Source organism: Anguilla anguilla, chromosome 6 (genome assembly GCF_013347855.1).
Source record: "Anguilla anguilla isolate fAngAng1 chromosome 6, fAngAng1.pri, whole genome shotgun sequence".
In the NCBI taxonomy this organism is placed as follows: domain Eukaryota; kingdom Metazoa; phylum Chordata; class Actinopteri; order Anguilliformes; family Anguillidae; genus Anguilla; species Anguilla anguilla.
Genome location: NC_049206.1, coordinates 47078311 through 47093996, shown reverse-complemented (window position 1 = coordinate 47093996; position 15686 = coordinate 47078311). Strand labels below are relative to the sequence as shown.

Below are 15686 nucleotides of genomic sequence, written 5' to 3'. Positions count from 1 at the left end.
CTTTCAACTCAAAATTATTGTTACTTAATGTGTTAATATGCATTTTTTTTCTTTATTTTTATTTTTTTGAAAGATTTGGAAAATGGTGATTAATGTATTATTTCATCTGGACCTGGACACTCACCCTGAAAGTTTTCGGGAAGACCTTCCAGAACTTAAACTAGATAACATCTGCTTTCCCAATACAGTACATTCATGTAGACTCCATAAAATGTAGTAAAGTCTTCTTTTTCCAAAAACAAATCGGTTTGTCAGGTTCGATCCAAACTGGCCCAAAATATATTTCAGTTATGCTATTAAACAGACACAGAGAGACAAACATTGAGGGGTGAAGTCATCAAGAATTATAAATGCAATTGCACAAAAAACACTGATTCTGCCATGAAAATGGGTTAAAATGGGTTTAAATTCAAAAGTTTGCAATAGGTTGCCTCCAGACCCATTGCAAACTTTTGAATTTAAACACATTTTATAAACCCATTTTCATGGACACAATTTGGACAGAGCAGGGATTTACAGGCATTTATTCTCATCTCACATCAACTTTTTTTTTTAAGTTTAAGTCATTAAATTGTATTATTGCAAATACTATTTGTATATACGTATAGGTATGTATTATGACTTAATTTTACATCATTTATGATTTTTCATTGACTTAAAATATAAAGGTTGTTTAAAAACTTGTAAATCTAAGTATTCTGACACTTTTCAGTGGAAGTTCACAACAAATATATCTAAATGTAACATTTTTAAAAGAAATACGTAGTCATCCATAGGCTGTTGTTAACCAAGCCTAATTTTAAAAGGACATCATGCATTCAACTTTATGATCATCTTCTCCTGTGACCTGCTACATCTGCAAATTGAATTTTGAATCTCAACCAATACATACAGATAATCGTCCTGTCCACCTAATAGATTCACACGTCAAAAGTTGCTTTATTTAAATTAATCAAATATTTAACCGTTTCCTTTATTTAACAAAACAATAATTAATTTTACAATGCATGGGAATAGAAAGGATGGAACACGAATCTGAGAACAAAAGATGTTCTCTACTTGAGAATGACGTCACCGAGACTACAATGTCAACTGTGGTGTTAAAAACAACCCCTGTGAATGCCTATGTTGGAACAGAGCAAATAATATGCACAAACTTTGCTCTTAAAGTTTACAAAAATAATAATTAATGTGCTTCCTGCTGATGACAACTGATTTTTTTTTTCTGCTGGCCCCTTTAAGTGGTGTGTCGAACGCGAGCAAGCGAATGTTGTTTATTATGAAACCGCCATGAAGGACGTTTGTTAGCCATCTACTCGATAAGTCGACGACACCAGATTGCTCGCAAATGCCTTCTTAAATAATGTCTAACTCATAGTTTTCTGTCTGAAATGCAACGCAACATTATGGTTACAAATTCACTTTTATTGCATGCTACACTGTGAATGCAGAGGCGTCTTAAATGTTTTCTGTCTGACTGGTAGGGTTGCAGTAAAATGGATTGAGCGCTGTTATACGGTAAAAGGGAAAATCAGATATGGATCACAGAACAAATGCGCACACAGAAGCACGAAACAAGCAAATAATTTCTGAAATAAAAAGTAATAGACCTCCATGCTCTCTGAAATCTAAAGGTTTAACATTTTAGAAATTAAATTTTACCCACAATATCCGTTATATTGTGGTTGTTACCACATGAACACTCATTGGTTTCGGCAAAGGCAGCCATTTGCCATCTCATGCGTAAATGAAACATGCATGGAACAAGGGTATTGTTACATGAGCTGTGGATCAGCATGTGATGAGCTGATCGTGTAGCCTACATTCTAACGCCAATAAGGTTGTAGGAAACGGGATAATCATAATGCGGTTTCACAGAGTCTGCAAGTTTATTCAGCAGCTCAGGGTAGACTCAGCAATACTAGCTGAAACTGGGCCACAATTACTGATTTTAAATACAGTACCCTACTTTCTCCCCACTCTGCGGTTTCCAGCTTTACTCTATAGCAACATAACCATATCACTAAAAACCCTTTGGTGAGTCACGAATGTACTTCTTCTAAGCTCTAGTGACATCACCTGGGTACAGTTATGGGTAGTTATTCTCAGTGATGTCACCCTGCCTGACAGATGATACTGCTACACTCTTTAACTGAGTATCACACTCTAAATTATTGGGCATATAATCGTTTCCAAGTATTGATGTACTAAGTGGTATATTCCTTTAAAATGTGAAGAGTCTACTGCTGTACCTGTGTACCAAACTTTATCTCCCACTCTGGTAACATTACCACGTTACAAATATAGTTTAATCAGGCTGGAAAGTACTGTTACCATGTCCTTGCTTGCGACATCACCATGCACGATAGCAAAACTGTAACATTGTATTCCAAGTCCTCTTGACTCATCTGGGCGTATTACACGGCTCACACCAATGTCGTAGATCTAGAAGCGGCCAATTTGCCTGAGCTACTACGAACCTCAGCAACATTGCCGTATAACGAAAAGGCCAAGCCACTCAGTAAAGTTCATTCCTACAGCTTGCAAGCTGTTGACAGTAAGGTTGGTGAGCCTGCTGACAAGCAGGATTCCTAGTACTACTATACTCTATTTTGATATTCAGTACACAAGATGCAGAAAAGTACTGTGAGAGAGTACTGCATTTCATATGAATTACAAATATAGCGAAGGAGCAGGCAGTGTTACTAAAACAGAGAACAATAGTAGGTTAGGCTATATCCACCATTTAGACGAAGAACTGAAAATCCAGTCCGTATTTTCCACATGACTTGCGAGACAGAAGTGGATAATAGTTGTTGGAGCTCTGTCTCTAATGCCATGCTGGGCCAGAGAGGCTCCAGGAGACATGCATTTACCCATATCCGGGTTAGAGAGGAAGGGAGAAAAAGTTTCATTTAAACCTGGACAAAATCTGTAAACGTGAAATCGGACAACTAAAGCAGCAGCTGCTAGAGGACATTTTTTCCAACTCCGACCAGAACATAACGTTTTCTTTATTTTTTGTCATTCTAAACAGAGCTCTTCTGCCTTCGTCCTTTCTTTCTTTCAGATTTTTTTTTCTTCTTCAGTGAGCTAGCTAGTTAGCTAGCCTGCCCGGATTCTTGTCTGAAATGTTGACGTGATCATGGCCGCGCAAGTGGCACCAGCTCCAGCAACAACGAAAAACAAAAAATCGAATTTATCAAGCAGTCTGAATCAAGATTTAAACTCCGTGAAATCTGGAGGAACTGTACATGGATCCGGGGCAATGCTTGGGGCTGGAGATGGGACTGGCGTTAACGCTATGAATAATGTAGATCGCCATCACCAGATGAACATGGCTAACATTGCTCGTGCTTCTGCTAGCAATAATTCGGATACGCGTGAAAAGGTAGAGGGAAGTAAGTCTACATCTTTATCCTCCTCAAATGCGAGTATGTCTTCTAGCATGGAGACGGGTTTGATATCAAATCATAAACTGAAAAATGCTGGCGGCGGAGATCCCCCTCCTTCGTCTCACCATCATCACACGGCGCCACAGCAGCAACAGCAACCATTCAATCAATTTCAACAGCATCATCAACGTCAAATTCAAAATAACATCAACAACACACAACAATCAGCACAAGGAGAGACTGGGAATCGGCAGCATGGAGGGAAAGAGAATATTCTGGGGAACCAATTCGAACGCCATCAGCCATTGCTAAATAAAAGTGAGGAGGAGGAGGACCACCTTTGCAAATCGGGGGACCGGATGGGTAGCAGGTACGACCCCGCCAGCGTGGGACCAACGAACAACAACATCAACAACCAGCCCCTTGGCGCAGGGGGAAACGGCACTATTTCTGAGTTTAATAATTATTACGGTAATGCTAGAGGAGGGCCTTGCTTTGATCAACATGGCGGACAACAAAGCCCTGGAATGGGAATAATGCATTCTTCGGGACCTAACAATATGGATCCAGTACAAAACTCAAATGAAGGGTACCACAATAGTCAGTATAACCTCTACCCGAACTACCGACCCGGGTACAGTGGCGCGGGATACGGTATGATGAGTCCCTCGAGGCAGGGGAATAGCACGTTGACGGGCCCAGGCAGCAGCAATACTGCTGCTAGCCATGGAAAATCTGCTATGGCTGCTGCTTCAGCTTCTGGTAGTGGTAATGTTGGGGGGTTCCAGAGATTTCCTGGGCAAAGTCAGCAGCACCCTTCAGGGGCTACCCCGACTTTAAACCAGTTACTGACGTCTCCGAGTCCTATGATGCGAGGTTATGGCACTGGCTACCAAGATTACAATAATCCATCAGCTCAACAACAACAAGCAAGCATGGGGCTAGTCAAAGAAATGAGCTCCCAATATGGATCTGCGGCTCATGGCTGGGGAGGACAACAAAGAAGTCACCCGGCGATGAGTCCTGGAAACAACGGACAAGGTATCAGCAGACCTCAGGTAAATTGCAACACCTTTTTAAATTCATTTAAAACTACCCGATCATTTTTACCCGTCACCTTTTATGTTGCTATAACGTTAGCTAGTAGTCTAGTACTAGCTAATGTTCACTCTGACGTTACTTGTGGGTCCGTTGCGTTGACTACTCAGCATAATTTTAGGATCAACGTTATTTGACAGAAAATTTAACATTGTCAATTTTGTTATTGCTCAATTATCAATGTTAAAATGTCGAATTAGTTATTCGCAGACGGTTGCCTAATTTCATGAATACAATGTCCGTTTTATTCGAATGTAAAGTTGTAAGTTCTATCCAAGGTGACTCGTGTGTATGGGATGTGTAGCTAGCTAGCCAACGTTAGCTTGCTAGACAGAAAACAAAAGCCTAACGCTAGACTAAGTGTCCTCTGCACAGCAACATAACTTTGAGTGTACATTTTTTCGAACCGATCGTCTAAAGTGTTATTTTGTAAGTTAACTAATGGTGAGAGAGCGATCATTGGCTGAGTAGCTCGCTAGCCAGGCAAACATGAAAATCCCCTTTGCAAAACCATGGAACATTCTCGCATTTAGACTGCAGTAGCTTGCTAGCTAAACTGCAAATGAAGGAATAAAAATGTGACGTGATCAATATTCATAAGTTACATTGGTCGAGCTGGTTGATTTTATTTTTCATCTGTTTTCTAAAATTATTTAGCCTGGGATTGTTGGACAACCTGTCGTTTCAGCAATGTCTGAAGCCAAACAACGGGTGTTTCTTAACCAAGCGAGAAGAACCTTTCAGAACATCGAAAACAGCAATTAGCTAACGTTCGCGAAACGCTAGCTAAATGTTGTTAGCTTTGTCATATGAAAATAAAGGTTTGAAGCGTCGCTTTAGAGACGTGAGATTGTACTCACGTCTGCTTTAAGTTTAGCACCAATGGTCGATGCATTTCGCAATTAAACATTGTAATGAACATAATATTGATAATTTTAGGGTTAAACGGTTTTATTTTAAACATATGTAGCGAAGTGTCACTGGCTTTCAGTGTGGGATTTCTGCTGCAAATGTGTTCTTGAAGCCAAAAGGTTATATTTGAAACCGACTCGATCTCCTTTTCTAGGTTTCGAATTTGAATTGTGGAGGTAAACTGACTGTATTAAACTCTCCAGACAGCTGCTTCCAAGTTGACATCTAATCTGCCATCTGATTGGCTCTCCCCCTCTCTACTGGGCATTCGGCACCGCTGATGTAAACAGAAGTGCTGAAGAGTACAATGGCCCCCCAAAAAAAAAAAAAATAACGCACGCCTAAATGCAAAATAGCCTGCTTGTTACGGGATGTCGTACTCTCATTTAATATGTCATAAAAATATTACTGTTTCAAAGAATCAAAAGAATGAGTATTTTAGTATTAGTCTGTTTTCTAATTCAAAATTGTCATTTAAAGTCTGGTTGCAAGTTTTAATCTTTGCTTAAATATGCTATAATTTTCTTTGTAGAAATGCAGAAATTCTTGCGGGTTTAAATGCATGATCTTTGTACAAGATGTCCATTTTAAATGGAGACCATCTGAAGTTCTCGGAGGATTTAATTTATTTTTTACAAGGCTTTACAGTGACCTATGGTTTGTCTGACTTATGGAAATGTAAATGAATTGGATGTTGGGGTGCACAACTTTAACTTTTTAACTTTGGCTGGAAAATACAAGTAGCATACCTTGGACTGAACTGACTGAAGTCTGTGCATCCAGAATGGAGGTCTGCTTAATCATTTTAAGACAGGAAAGCGTCTAACTCTGACCATTGGTTCCGATGCATGTTTCCAATTTTTGGCAACCAAACCACTTTCTACTGATTATTGTTGCTGGTACTCAAATTTAATGTAGACCTGGTTGGATCGGTGTATCTAGTTTTTATTTTTTTCATGGTGTCATTCATAATTGACCTTAATTGGTTTGCCAGACGGTTTCTTTACACTTTATTTTCACACGCTGGTTGATAGTAGAGTCAGTCAAACAACTATGACCACATTGTGTAATATGAATAAAACACATTATGAAATGGTATAGGCTATGTCTTTAATCTATCTTCAATTCCCTAACTCTGCTTTGAAATATATCCCCTAATTTGCTTAGGTCCTGGTGGATTTGTGGTGAAATTGAATTTGCAGATGTTGTGCTATATATTAATGGATATTTATAGTTTTTATGCGGTTATAGTTTGGCTGGCACATAGCAATGATATGTTGAATACCATAGCTGTCGTGCATCACAGAAAGTACCATTATGCATTGGTGAACCTCCAGGACAATTTTAAAATAAAAAATAAATCATTTTCACAAAAATTTTAACTACACTGGTTTGTGTATGCAGCATTGCTCTTGTTAATTTATCCTTTTCTTGCAATTCAGTGTGAATACATTTGGAGGCCAGATATTAAATATCGATGTGTAATGTGCATTGAAAATAGTGCTTTTGAGCTGTTATGGCCAATGTTATGGCCTTGCTTGGGAAAAAATTCCTTTAGGTGTTCCAAGTTTTTGTATTGGAGTAAATAAATTTGAAAAAGTGTGTAATATAATTCCTTTTTTAATTTGCATGAAGTCAGTTCTTTACTGATTCTTTAAACTGTGATGTCGGAATACGTGCTTTGGTCTCAGAGGGTTGTGTGTTGAATCCCAGGCTGTAACAGTCTCAGACAAGGTTAAGAGTTGAGCGCTACGACAGTATCAGCAAAACACATAAATTATGTAATGACATGTAATGTATGAACCGTTGTAAAATGACGGCGGGTGTAAAGAAACAAAAATCAATAATTTACTTTGACTTAAATGCAGAATTTTGAGCATGAATGTGCATTAACTGTTCCCTTGCCAAACTATACTGGTTCACCTGTTACTGGAATGCAGTGTTCTAATCCCTTCTGTTTTCAGCCTCTCGCTCTTCAAAAACAAGTGGTGTGTGATGCTCTTCAATTACAAATCTTTTTCCACTCCCTGGCTAGTTACCAGAGACCAGGGGCCAAGAAGTGGCAGCAGTTAAATTTCTTTCCTCCTCGTCTGTAATGCTGGGGACAAGGCACAAGGAAATGATGGTCTCCCGTTTGCATTTGTTGGCTCTCTTCTGTCTAGTTGCAATTTTTGGGCTTTTTTATTATTACTGCAGTCGCCTGCAGTTGGGGAAACACTCCGTTTTACATTGGCAACCTTTAAAAAATGTGGTGTGCAGAAGAATACACGCATGCACGAATATTCAAATATGACAAAAGAAAAATAATAGAAATGCACGAAAGCGATCAACCATTATAATGCTGCTTGAGATATGCTGATTAAATGGGCTGGAAAAGAAAATAAATCGTTACATCTGCCCATTTAGACAAACATTTGCTGTTGTAAACCAGTGTAATACAACAGTAAAGTTTATGAAAAGGAAGTGCCTCTTAACCTCATGCATTTTTTACAAGCTGTCGACAGTGATCAACAGTGGACATGGTGGATAGTTTGGTAGCGAGGGGCTTAAGTCGCAGGAGTGTATTCATTCACTGAAATTAAATGCTTCAAGCCATTTCCTTTGTAATAAAAAATAAACGGCGCGTTTTACGCTTTTCGGAAAACATAAAAGTTGCTGTTTTGAGCTAGTCTTGAAGTAGGAATGTGGCTAACGTCGGCCCCGTTGTCGTCATGTGGTGCAAACGCAGTTTAGGGGATATCTGGATATCTGAGAAGTTGTTTGGGTGTGCGAGACTGCTCTACCGTACGCTAGCTCCTGACGCGTCTAAAACGGAATGGTCCTGCCAACCGAATCTCTTTCAGTCCTGCTCAGCTTCAGCAACACGACGAGGTCCTGAAATCCATTGTCTTTCACGTGTGGACGGACCGTGCTGTACTCGGACTGCAGCGGTCGAACTGCACGTCATACTAAAGCGTGGCACGTTGAAGCAGTGCTTCAGAGAAGAGCATGTGAAGATTATTTTATTGTCGGTCCTATCAGGGTGTCATGTGTTTTAATCATGCTGTCTGGCTTGTTCTCGTTAAACAATGGTGTTCGACTGATCAAATGCAGTATTGTGCTACTTTCATTTGGGAAAATATGTTCTAATTGGGGTTCAAAATGCAGGGCGTGTCTTATTCAGAATATTTTTGGAATAGTTTTTCTTACACTTTGTAAAAATGGCTGTAAAATCCAGATGTATTGTTAAATTGCACATTCTTGAATACATTTTTCTTGGCATTTTCCCAGGTATACATCAGTTTGGGGGTGTGGAGCATTGAAAACAGACATTATGTGGTTGCGAAAATGTCTTGATGCACAACAAAATCAATATAATGCTGTGATTAGGCCTATATAAATTGATCGAAAAAATTGTATATTTTCTGCAAAATGACGACCCTAAGCTACTAGTCAATTCTTTATTTGATATTGCTTGAGCAGTTTAAATGAAATTGGGTTGACTAATATACTCACTTGAATTTGACTTTGGTTCCTGCTTTGGGCCTGTATTTTATTTATTTATTCATTCATTTATTTTATTTTTTACTGCTGATAATATTATTCATGGAAAAAACAATTTTTTTTTTGTTATTTCAGTTGTTCACATAATATAGTAAAGTTAATTTTGTTGTTGTGTGAAATGTGTGTCTAGTGTGCAGGACGGACATTGATAGTTTGTTTTCCATTTTCCAGTGCATATTCAAGTGCCAATAGTTCGGTTTAAAATGTTTGATATAATTATGTATTGTGTTGGCATGTTTGCTGATTTCAACAGCGTAATTATAGCATTATGAACATATTAGCATGATTAGCACAATTGTGATGAAATGGTAGATATTGATGTTGACGTTTAGCTTATTGGCATGTGTGCCAAAATCAGAATATCAGTTTGCTTTATTAGCATACTAGCACGCTTGCTAGCAATGTGTAAATTCTGATTTGATTGCATGATTAGTTTACACATAATTGTCTCATAGCTGCATTTTCAAGTTGCGCTTTTAATAATATTGAATATCATTTGTTTTATACCTTCAGAAAACAAAGTGAGGTTATTATTTCAATTACTGCCACAATAATCGTAAGTAGCGAAATATGCATTTAATTAAGTGGGGAAAACTTATATTCTTTTAGTATCACCATTGTGAGTGGGCCATCTCTGTCCTTGCTTATCATTTCTTCTATATGTCTTTATGGTGTAGTTGCCCCCCCCTCACTGCAATCTATAATTTAACAGCTTTCACTACTTTTTTTTTAACCTAGTAGATTTTTATCATGAGAACTGACATGTCCCCCCCCCCTTGGGCATTGCTTTGAACTGTTATCTCACGCCACTCAATTGATGTTTGACTTTTTTGAGAGAAGGTCATTTTCTGTTCCAAGATTTGACGTTCACTGGTAAATCATGTTAGTTAGATTTAGTGTATTGTTACATGTAGTTCTGTCCAGAAAATTAGCATTTGATATTAACAGTTACAATGGGTGTTTGCGGCGGTAACAATTTTGTATTTTTTGTGTACCCAAATACCTATGAATGCTCTTTCCCCATCCGTACGAGAACCATGCTTTGTGTCATGCTGAACTAGCTGCAGCCTTATTTGGTTTCTACCTCTGTTCTGTTCTGAGTTGTTTGTTTCAAAGCACTTCCTCCTTAGCATTTAAATTCTGAAACGCTTTGATGGTGTGCAACTTGGCTGTACCCAATGACAACGCGGTGCCTTATTTTTCCTGTCAGTGACAGTGCAGGGTGGTGAAGAAGAGCAAAAAGTTTCAAAGAACTTAAAAGAAATGCATTTTAAAAATGCAGGGTTTGAAACTGTTGTGTGTATCACCACGGGATGCATTAGAACATGTACTGTGGACTTTTCAACCCTGGAATGCCATTAAACATTAGTGTGTTTTTTTTTGTCTTCTTCTGCCTTCCCACTATGCTTCCTTTCACTCTCTCTCTCTCTCTCCCTCTCCCTCGCTCGCACGCCCGGGGATATCTGGTTTCTCCGGCGCTCACGCGGCGTGGCAGCGAGCCAGCGGCCGCCTCACCTCGGTGACAGCGGATCCGTGACCTTCACACATGTAGATTAGCCACGTGCGGGCCGAGCGGCCGCGCGCCGACGCCGCTTGGCTCCGCTCCGTTACCCGGGAATTTGTGAGGCCGCCACCTCCCCCACCCCCACCCGCCACCCCCACCCACCACCCCACCCCCCCCGGCCATAACCTGAAACGGTCGAGAGGGGATAGCCTTGAGGAGCCGCGCGGGACTCCGCGGCCGGAGGACGGGACGGACGCCAGTTAATCTCCGGCCCGGGCGTCTGCACGCGCTCCAAACATCTGGATTCTGCGCCGCTCCTCACCTCGTGATTGGAGCGCACACATTTGTCTTTGCGCTGTACTGCCAAGGCTACAAACCCGGGAACACGCACACACTGAATATCTGACCCTTCTGTGCTATTCACTATAATCATAAAACAAAGGGCCACACTTTGCAATTCACCAAATGGTTGCAGCTAGGTTAAAAATGGCTACAGATAAAGACGCTTACATTCTGTTTTACACCTGCTGGGCAAACTAATTTGGCCTCTGACCCTTTGCTTTGAGCATGTGACCTCAGTCCACCTCCATGGCCTATATATACAGTATCCTAAGTTATGCAATTAAATTGGAAGGTGTTCCACGAAACCTTGTGACCTGGCTTTTGTGTGTGCGTGCTAGCCCCTCCCCCATAAAATCTACTGCAACAAATGAGGTTCTGCTGGCGGAAGTGTTGCATTCTAATCTAATCTTGCATTCTAAGACTTGGACATGTCTTTGTCTGGTGAAGTACTTATCATTGGGTTTCTCTTCATATTCTTGTCTATGGCCAGAGGGGCTGAAATGGAGCCGATTTGGCACTGCAGCTGTCCCGTGCAGTCCTGCCACTATCTCCGTGATCAATATATTCCACTAGCCACCCCCGCCCCCCTCCCCACCATGGGCTCACACAGCGAAGTCGAGGAGCTGACCTATTTCCTGTTCACGTCGCGCCGGCATGGTGTTCGATCTCAATACGTTGCTTTATCAGTGCTGTCTCAGACTTACAAAATGCTCCAGAGATTTGTGTCCGTGTAAGAAATGGGCAGTAAAAATCGTGTGCGTTCCTTTTCCTTCCGAAGGTGTAGTGAGGCACATTGATTTCCTCCTCAATCAGAAACCCCAAAACACTTTTTATTTAAAAAGAACTTGAAATATCTTTTTTTTTTTTTTTTTTTTTTTTATATTTTGAAATATCTTTTCCTGCCACCTTTTAAGTTTTCTCACTTCACATCTTCATCCAGTGCCCTAGACCACCTTTAATGCTGATACGATGTAGTTGATTGAAATCAAAAAAGGTGTATTAAAAAGAAGGGCACTGCTCTAAAATAGCTTTATTTTTTGGGGAGGGTCAAGGCTACCCAAGATGATGACTCTTTGATTTCATGCAATTTTGAATCTAATACGTTTTAGCTACAATGGTGGAGACCCAGGGCTGCCCAACCCTGTTCGTGAAAAGATCTGTGGTCCTGTAGGTTTGCGGGGATGGGTGGAGAAACTCACATATGTGGTCAGTGGAAATATCTCGGCAGCTTCAGTACTTCAAGTGGAAAACCACCTCAGACAGCCTTGTTGAAATGTTACCTATATCTTATGACCTTCATGAGTCTTCTCAATAACCACATATTCTACTAAGCTGAAATCCACACTACAAGGGACATTAAATAAAAATAAAAGAAATAATATTTTTGAAAATAGTTTCACTGCAACACGTTTTTTTGTCATCCAAGCCTATTATGTAAAAATTTTTTGTAGAATACTTAGGCTGAACTTTCTTTTGCTGGGTCTCAGGGGGATGTTGAACAGACTGTGTTGTTTCTCTCGCTCTTTGAAAGGGTTCAAGTACCTTGGAACAAAAGCACGATTCCGGAGGTGAAAAGTGAAGTGCTTCACACGCCTCCATCTTATCTCACATCTCAGCCACCCCTGAAAAGGGAGCGCTTCTCCTTATCTTGGGACCACAAGCCCAGGTGTCTCATAAATGTGGTCTGGAGCAAATCTGAGAGCGATGACGGCTACAGGCCTCGTTTCACGCCAGGAGGTCCCAATACCGTTTAAATTATACAGTATGTTTATTGCATGAACATAACGTGCAGGTCCATTCTTATTGGAGATGATTTGCCACTCGTGTCTCACCTTAACCCTTACCTAAATGCATTGCCACGCGTGATTACGGATCCTCGCTTTAATAGCTTGTAAAATGCTAAGCTATGCAAATACGCCATCAAATAAACAGGTGTTCAGACTTCTTAATGTTAAATGAGACACAAAAATGTTGAAGTTAAAAAGGGGTGGGGGGGGGGGCATGAACAGATTTATTAGTACATCCTCAAGAGCGCACAGCTCATTCCAGCTCTCCTCAGTAGGATGCTGGTGGGATGCCTGTCACCGTCAGGATAATCTCGAAATGATTAATTTTCCAACTTGACGGATTTACGGGAGCATGGTAATTGAATCCTAATTTAGGCCCCGAAAAGAGGACACGTCCTGTTTTGCGATTGGCTCGCTCGCATCCTTAGCACGGAAAAGTGTGAATCTGTCTCGGAGACACTGGAACAACGAGAGTGGAAGGCAGGCTGGAAAATGGCCACCTGCAGCAGCCGCGGGCGGCTGTGGGCCTTCAGCGCTGCAGCCAGAACCGGAGAACCCCCAACCCCCCCTGACCCCCCCCCCCCCCCCCCACCCACCCCCTAAACGCACACCCAGCCCCTCGTATCTGCTTCGTGGCTCAACATGCGGTTACTGCCCTTTGTTGGCAGTGGTGTGCACTGGTGGGCGCAACATGCTTTTTTAAAAAAAGCAGGCCCCTGCTTTCCAGATGGGAGTACAAAGAAGGCAAACACAAGGAAGGAATAAACTCGAAGCCATAAAACAGTGAAGAGATGGTCGATCGATGTTCCTGAAAAGCGCCCGGCAGAAGATTAGTGGAGGGAGAACACATTTTTTTTGTGCTCGGAATGTTTGTTGAAAGATTAGAGGGAAAAAAAGTATTGGCAAGCTATCATTTGCCCTCTGTTGGCCATACCCTGGGCCCTCCCCAGGACTATTTCAGTACTACAGCTTTGCAAGCAAATTTTGCAATGGGTGAGGCTGGGTGTTTGTTTGTCGTGGAAAATAGTGGCTAAAGTCACAGAGCAGTCACAGCAAAGTTGTTCAGTTGTGACACCCACCAACTCCCTCGTCAAATTCCCAGCCGATGCTATGGGTATTAATGAGGAGGCCAAGGTTGAATGCCAGACATCTTTTTGAATTTTGCTTAAAAAGGCCTGTGCACTTCACATTTGAGCATCTGTATATGAGCCGTGCAAATTTACCACTGCTTTGATGAAATTTTTTTTTAGAGTACTTCAGGCTTGCTTCTCTTCATTTTTTGAAAAATGTATTCAAAAAACCGCATTCATAAAATATCACCACTCGAGTTTTTCATTAAAGAAGAGGCTAAAGATTCAAATGTTTCGGCGTACTGCCTTAATCAGTGAAATGGTGCTATACACTGGTAGCAACCTCATGCAACCTTTTCTTTAATGATAAAATGTTGAGTGTGGAATTTTTAAGGAATGTAGTTACTGCATCCTTTTGATCTGCACTCCTCTGTTTTTAACCTAAACGCTGGGATTGGAGTGCATTTCCTTTCCATTTAACATGAATAATGAATTCTGAAACGGTTGCCTGTCTTGTGTCCGCTCTAATGTTTACTTCATACTGAGGCTTAAGTGGTCTACAAAGCCACAGAATCCTGGTCTTTGACATTTGCTGTATTTGATGGACTCTCTGGTGTTCTGTGGTCAGTGACCAACATTCTTCATGTAAAAACTTGCGCCACTCCTTCAGATTTGGTTCTTTCAGGACCATCTTGCAGACTGGCTTAGTTCTTCTGGTCAAATTGTCTTGTCATCCACAGTTGGCCATTTCTGCAGACCATGTGTGTGTTTTTGGTCATTTCATCCTGAATATTTCTTCCTATCTGTCTCTCTCTTCTCTCTGTTCCTTCCCCCCTATTTTCTTTCACAGCCAGACAGGGAATTGAGAAAAAGCTTGGAAAAACAGCTGAAGGTCTTGTATTGGATTATAGGAAAGGATGAAGAATGAGAGGGAGACCAATCTCTCCCTGGAGGAGTATTATAGCTTTAATGCTTTCCCTCTATGATTAGTACATAGGTATTTCCTTCTTTTATCTGAATTTATTACAGTAAATAGGTATTTTCTAAATGTATAAACACTCTTGGTAATATGGTTTCATTTATAGTTATAGCTCCTGTGAAGTACAAAGTGAGATCATTCCATTAGCTAAGGTAATTTCCCTGGAAAGGGAAAATCAAATGGATTTTCCGATTATTTGTGTTGGTCTTTCTCAGAACAAACAATAGAAAACACATTTTCTCAGATTAACATCTCTTCCCACTTACCCTCAAGGCATTAGCATTTATTCAGTTTGGTCACTTTTAAAATGTATTTGCATACAGCACTGTGCGGGGTCTTGGTACTAATGTAAAATGGGAACTCATTCCTCTCTTGCCGAGACTGCCCTTAGATCAGAGAGGTAATCTGCCACTCTGTCTCCCCACGGTACCCATCTGACAAAGTATGTTTTTTTTTTTTCGTACTGCTGGACCTGGATGACTACTTTAAAATTACCTTATAAGAGTAGGATCGAACAGTTTACCACGTGGCTGAAATTTATAGCCCGGGTCAGAAGAGAAGGTGTCTGGTTGTGATTGGTGGAATGATGATGCAGTCAGAACTATAGAGATCACCTGAAATTGTACCACATGTTCGGCTGATTTTCTTCCTCTCTGGAAGTGCAGAATTAAAATTGAGACCGGTTTTATAAACCGATCATTATTGTCCATATTTTATCCGTTGTCAACTGCGTGGTCTGCCACTTGACCAGTTGAATGATAGTATTTATATAAAATATTCCATTCAATATTCCAATATATAGAAACTCAAAATAAACACTGTAGTCGGACTGTAAACTGTATTGCATAACTTCATGTAGGAAATAACATTGAAGTTGTTCCGTTACTCCTCCATTCCGGAATGGGATTTATGAACATGATGGGCATGCATGGTGGAATATAAAGAATTTGCTACAGGGAGAGAGAGAGTTATTGTGGCGCTTCAAGGCCTCTTATGTCACCATTTATGTCAGTGGTGAGCAAATAGTTTTCCTTCACGTATTTGCCTACAAGACGC

At 40.6% G+C, this 15686-nt stretch overlaps 1 protein-coding gene across 7 annotated transcripts in view; it reads left to right on the top strand.

The window, feature by feature from the left end:
• The first annotated feature begins 2823 nt into the window (after positions 1-2823).
• arid1b (AT rich interactive domain 1B (SWI1-like)) overlaps positions 2824-15686 on the top strand; it is a 113924-nt gene continuing 101061 nt past the window's right edge. For all 7 annotated transcript variants that reach the window (XM_035422876.1, XM_035422875.1, XM_035422879.1 and 4 more), the window contains exon 1: positions 2824-4453. In XM_035422876.1, the coding sequence (XP_035278767.1) occupies positions 3146-4453 (1308 nt within the window). In that variant the 5' untranslated portion in view covers positions 2824-3145. The remainder of the gene's footprint in view (positions 4454-15686) is intronic.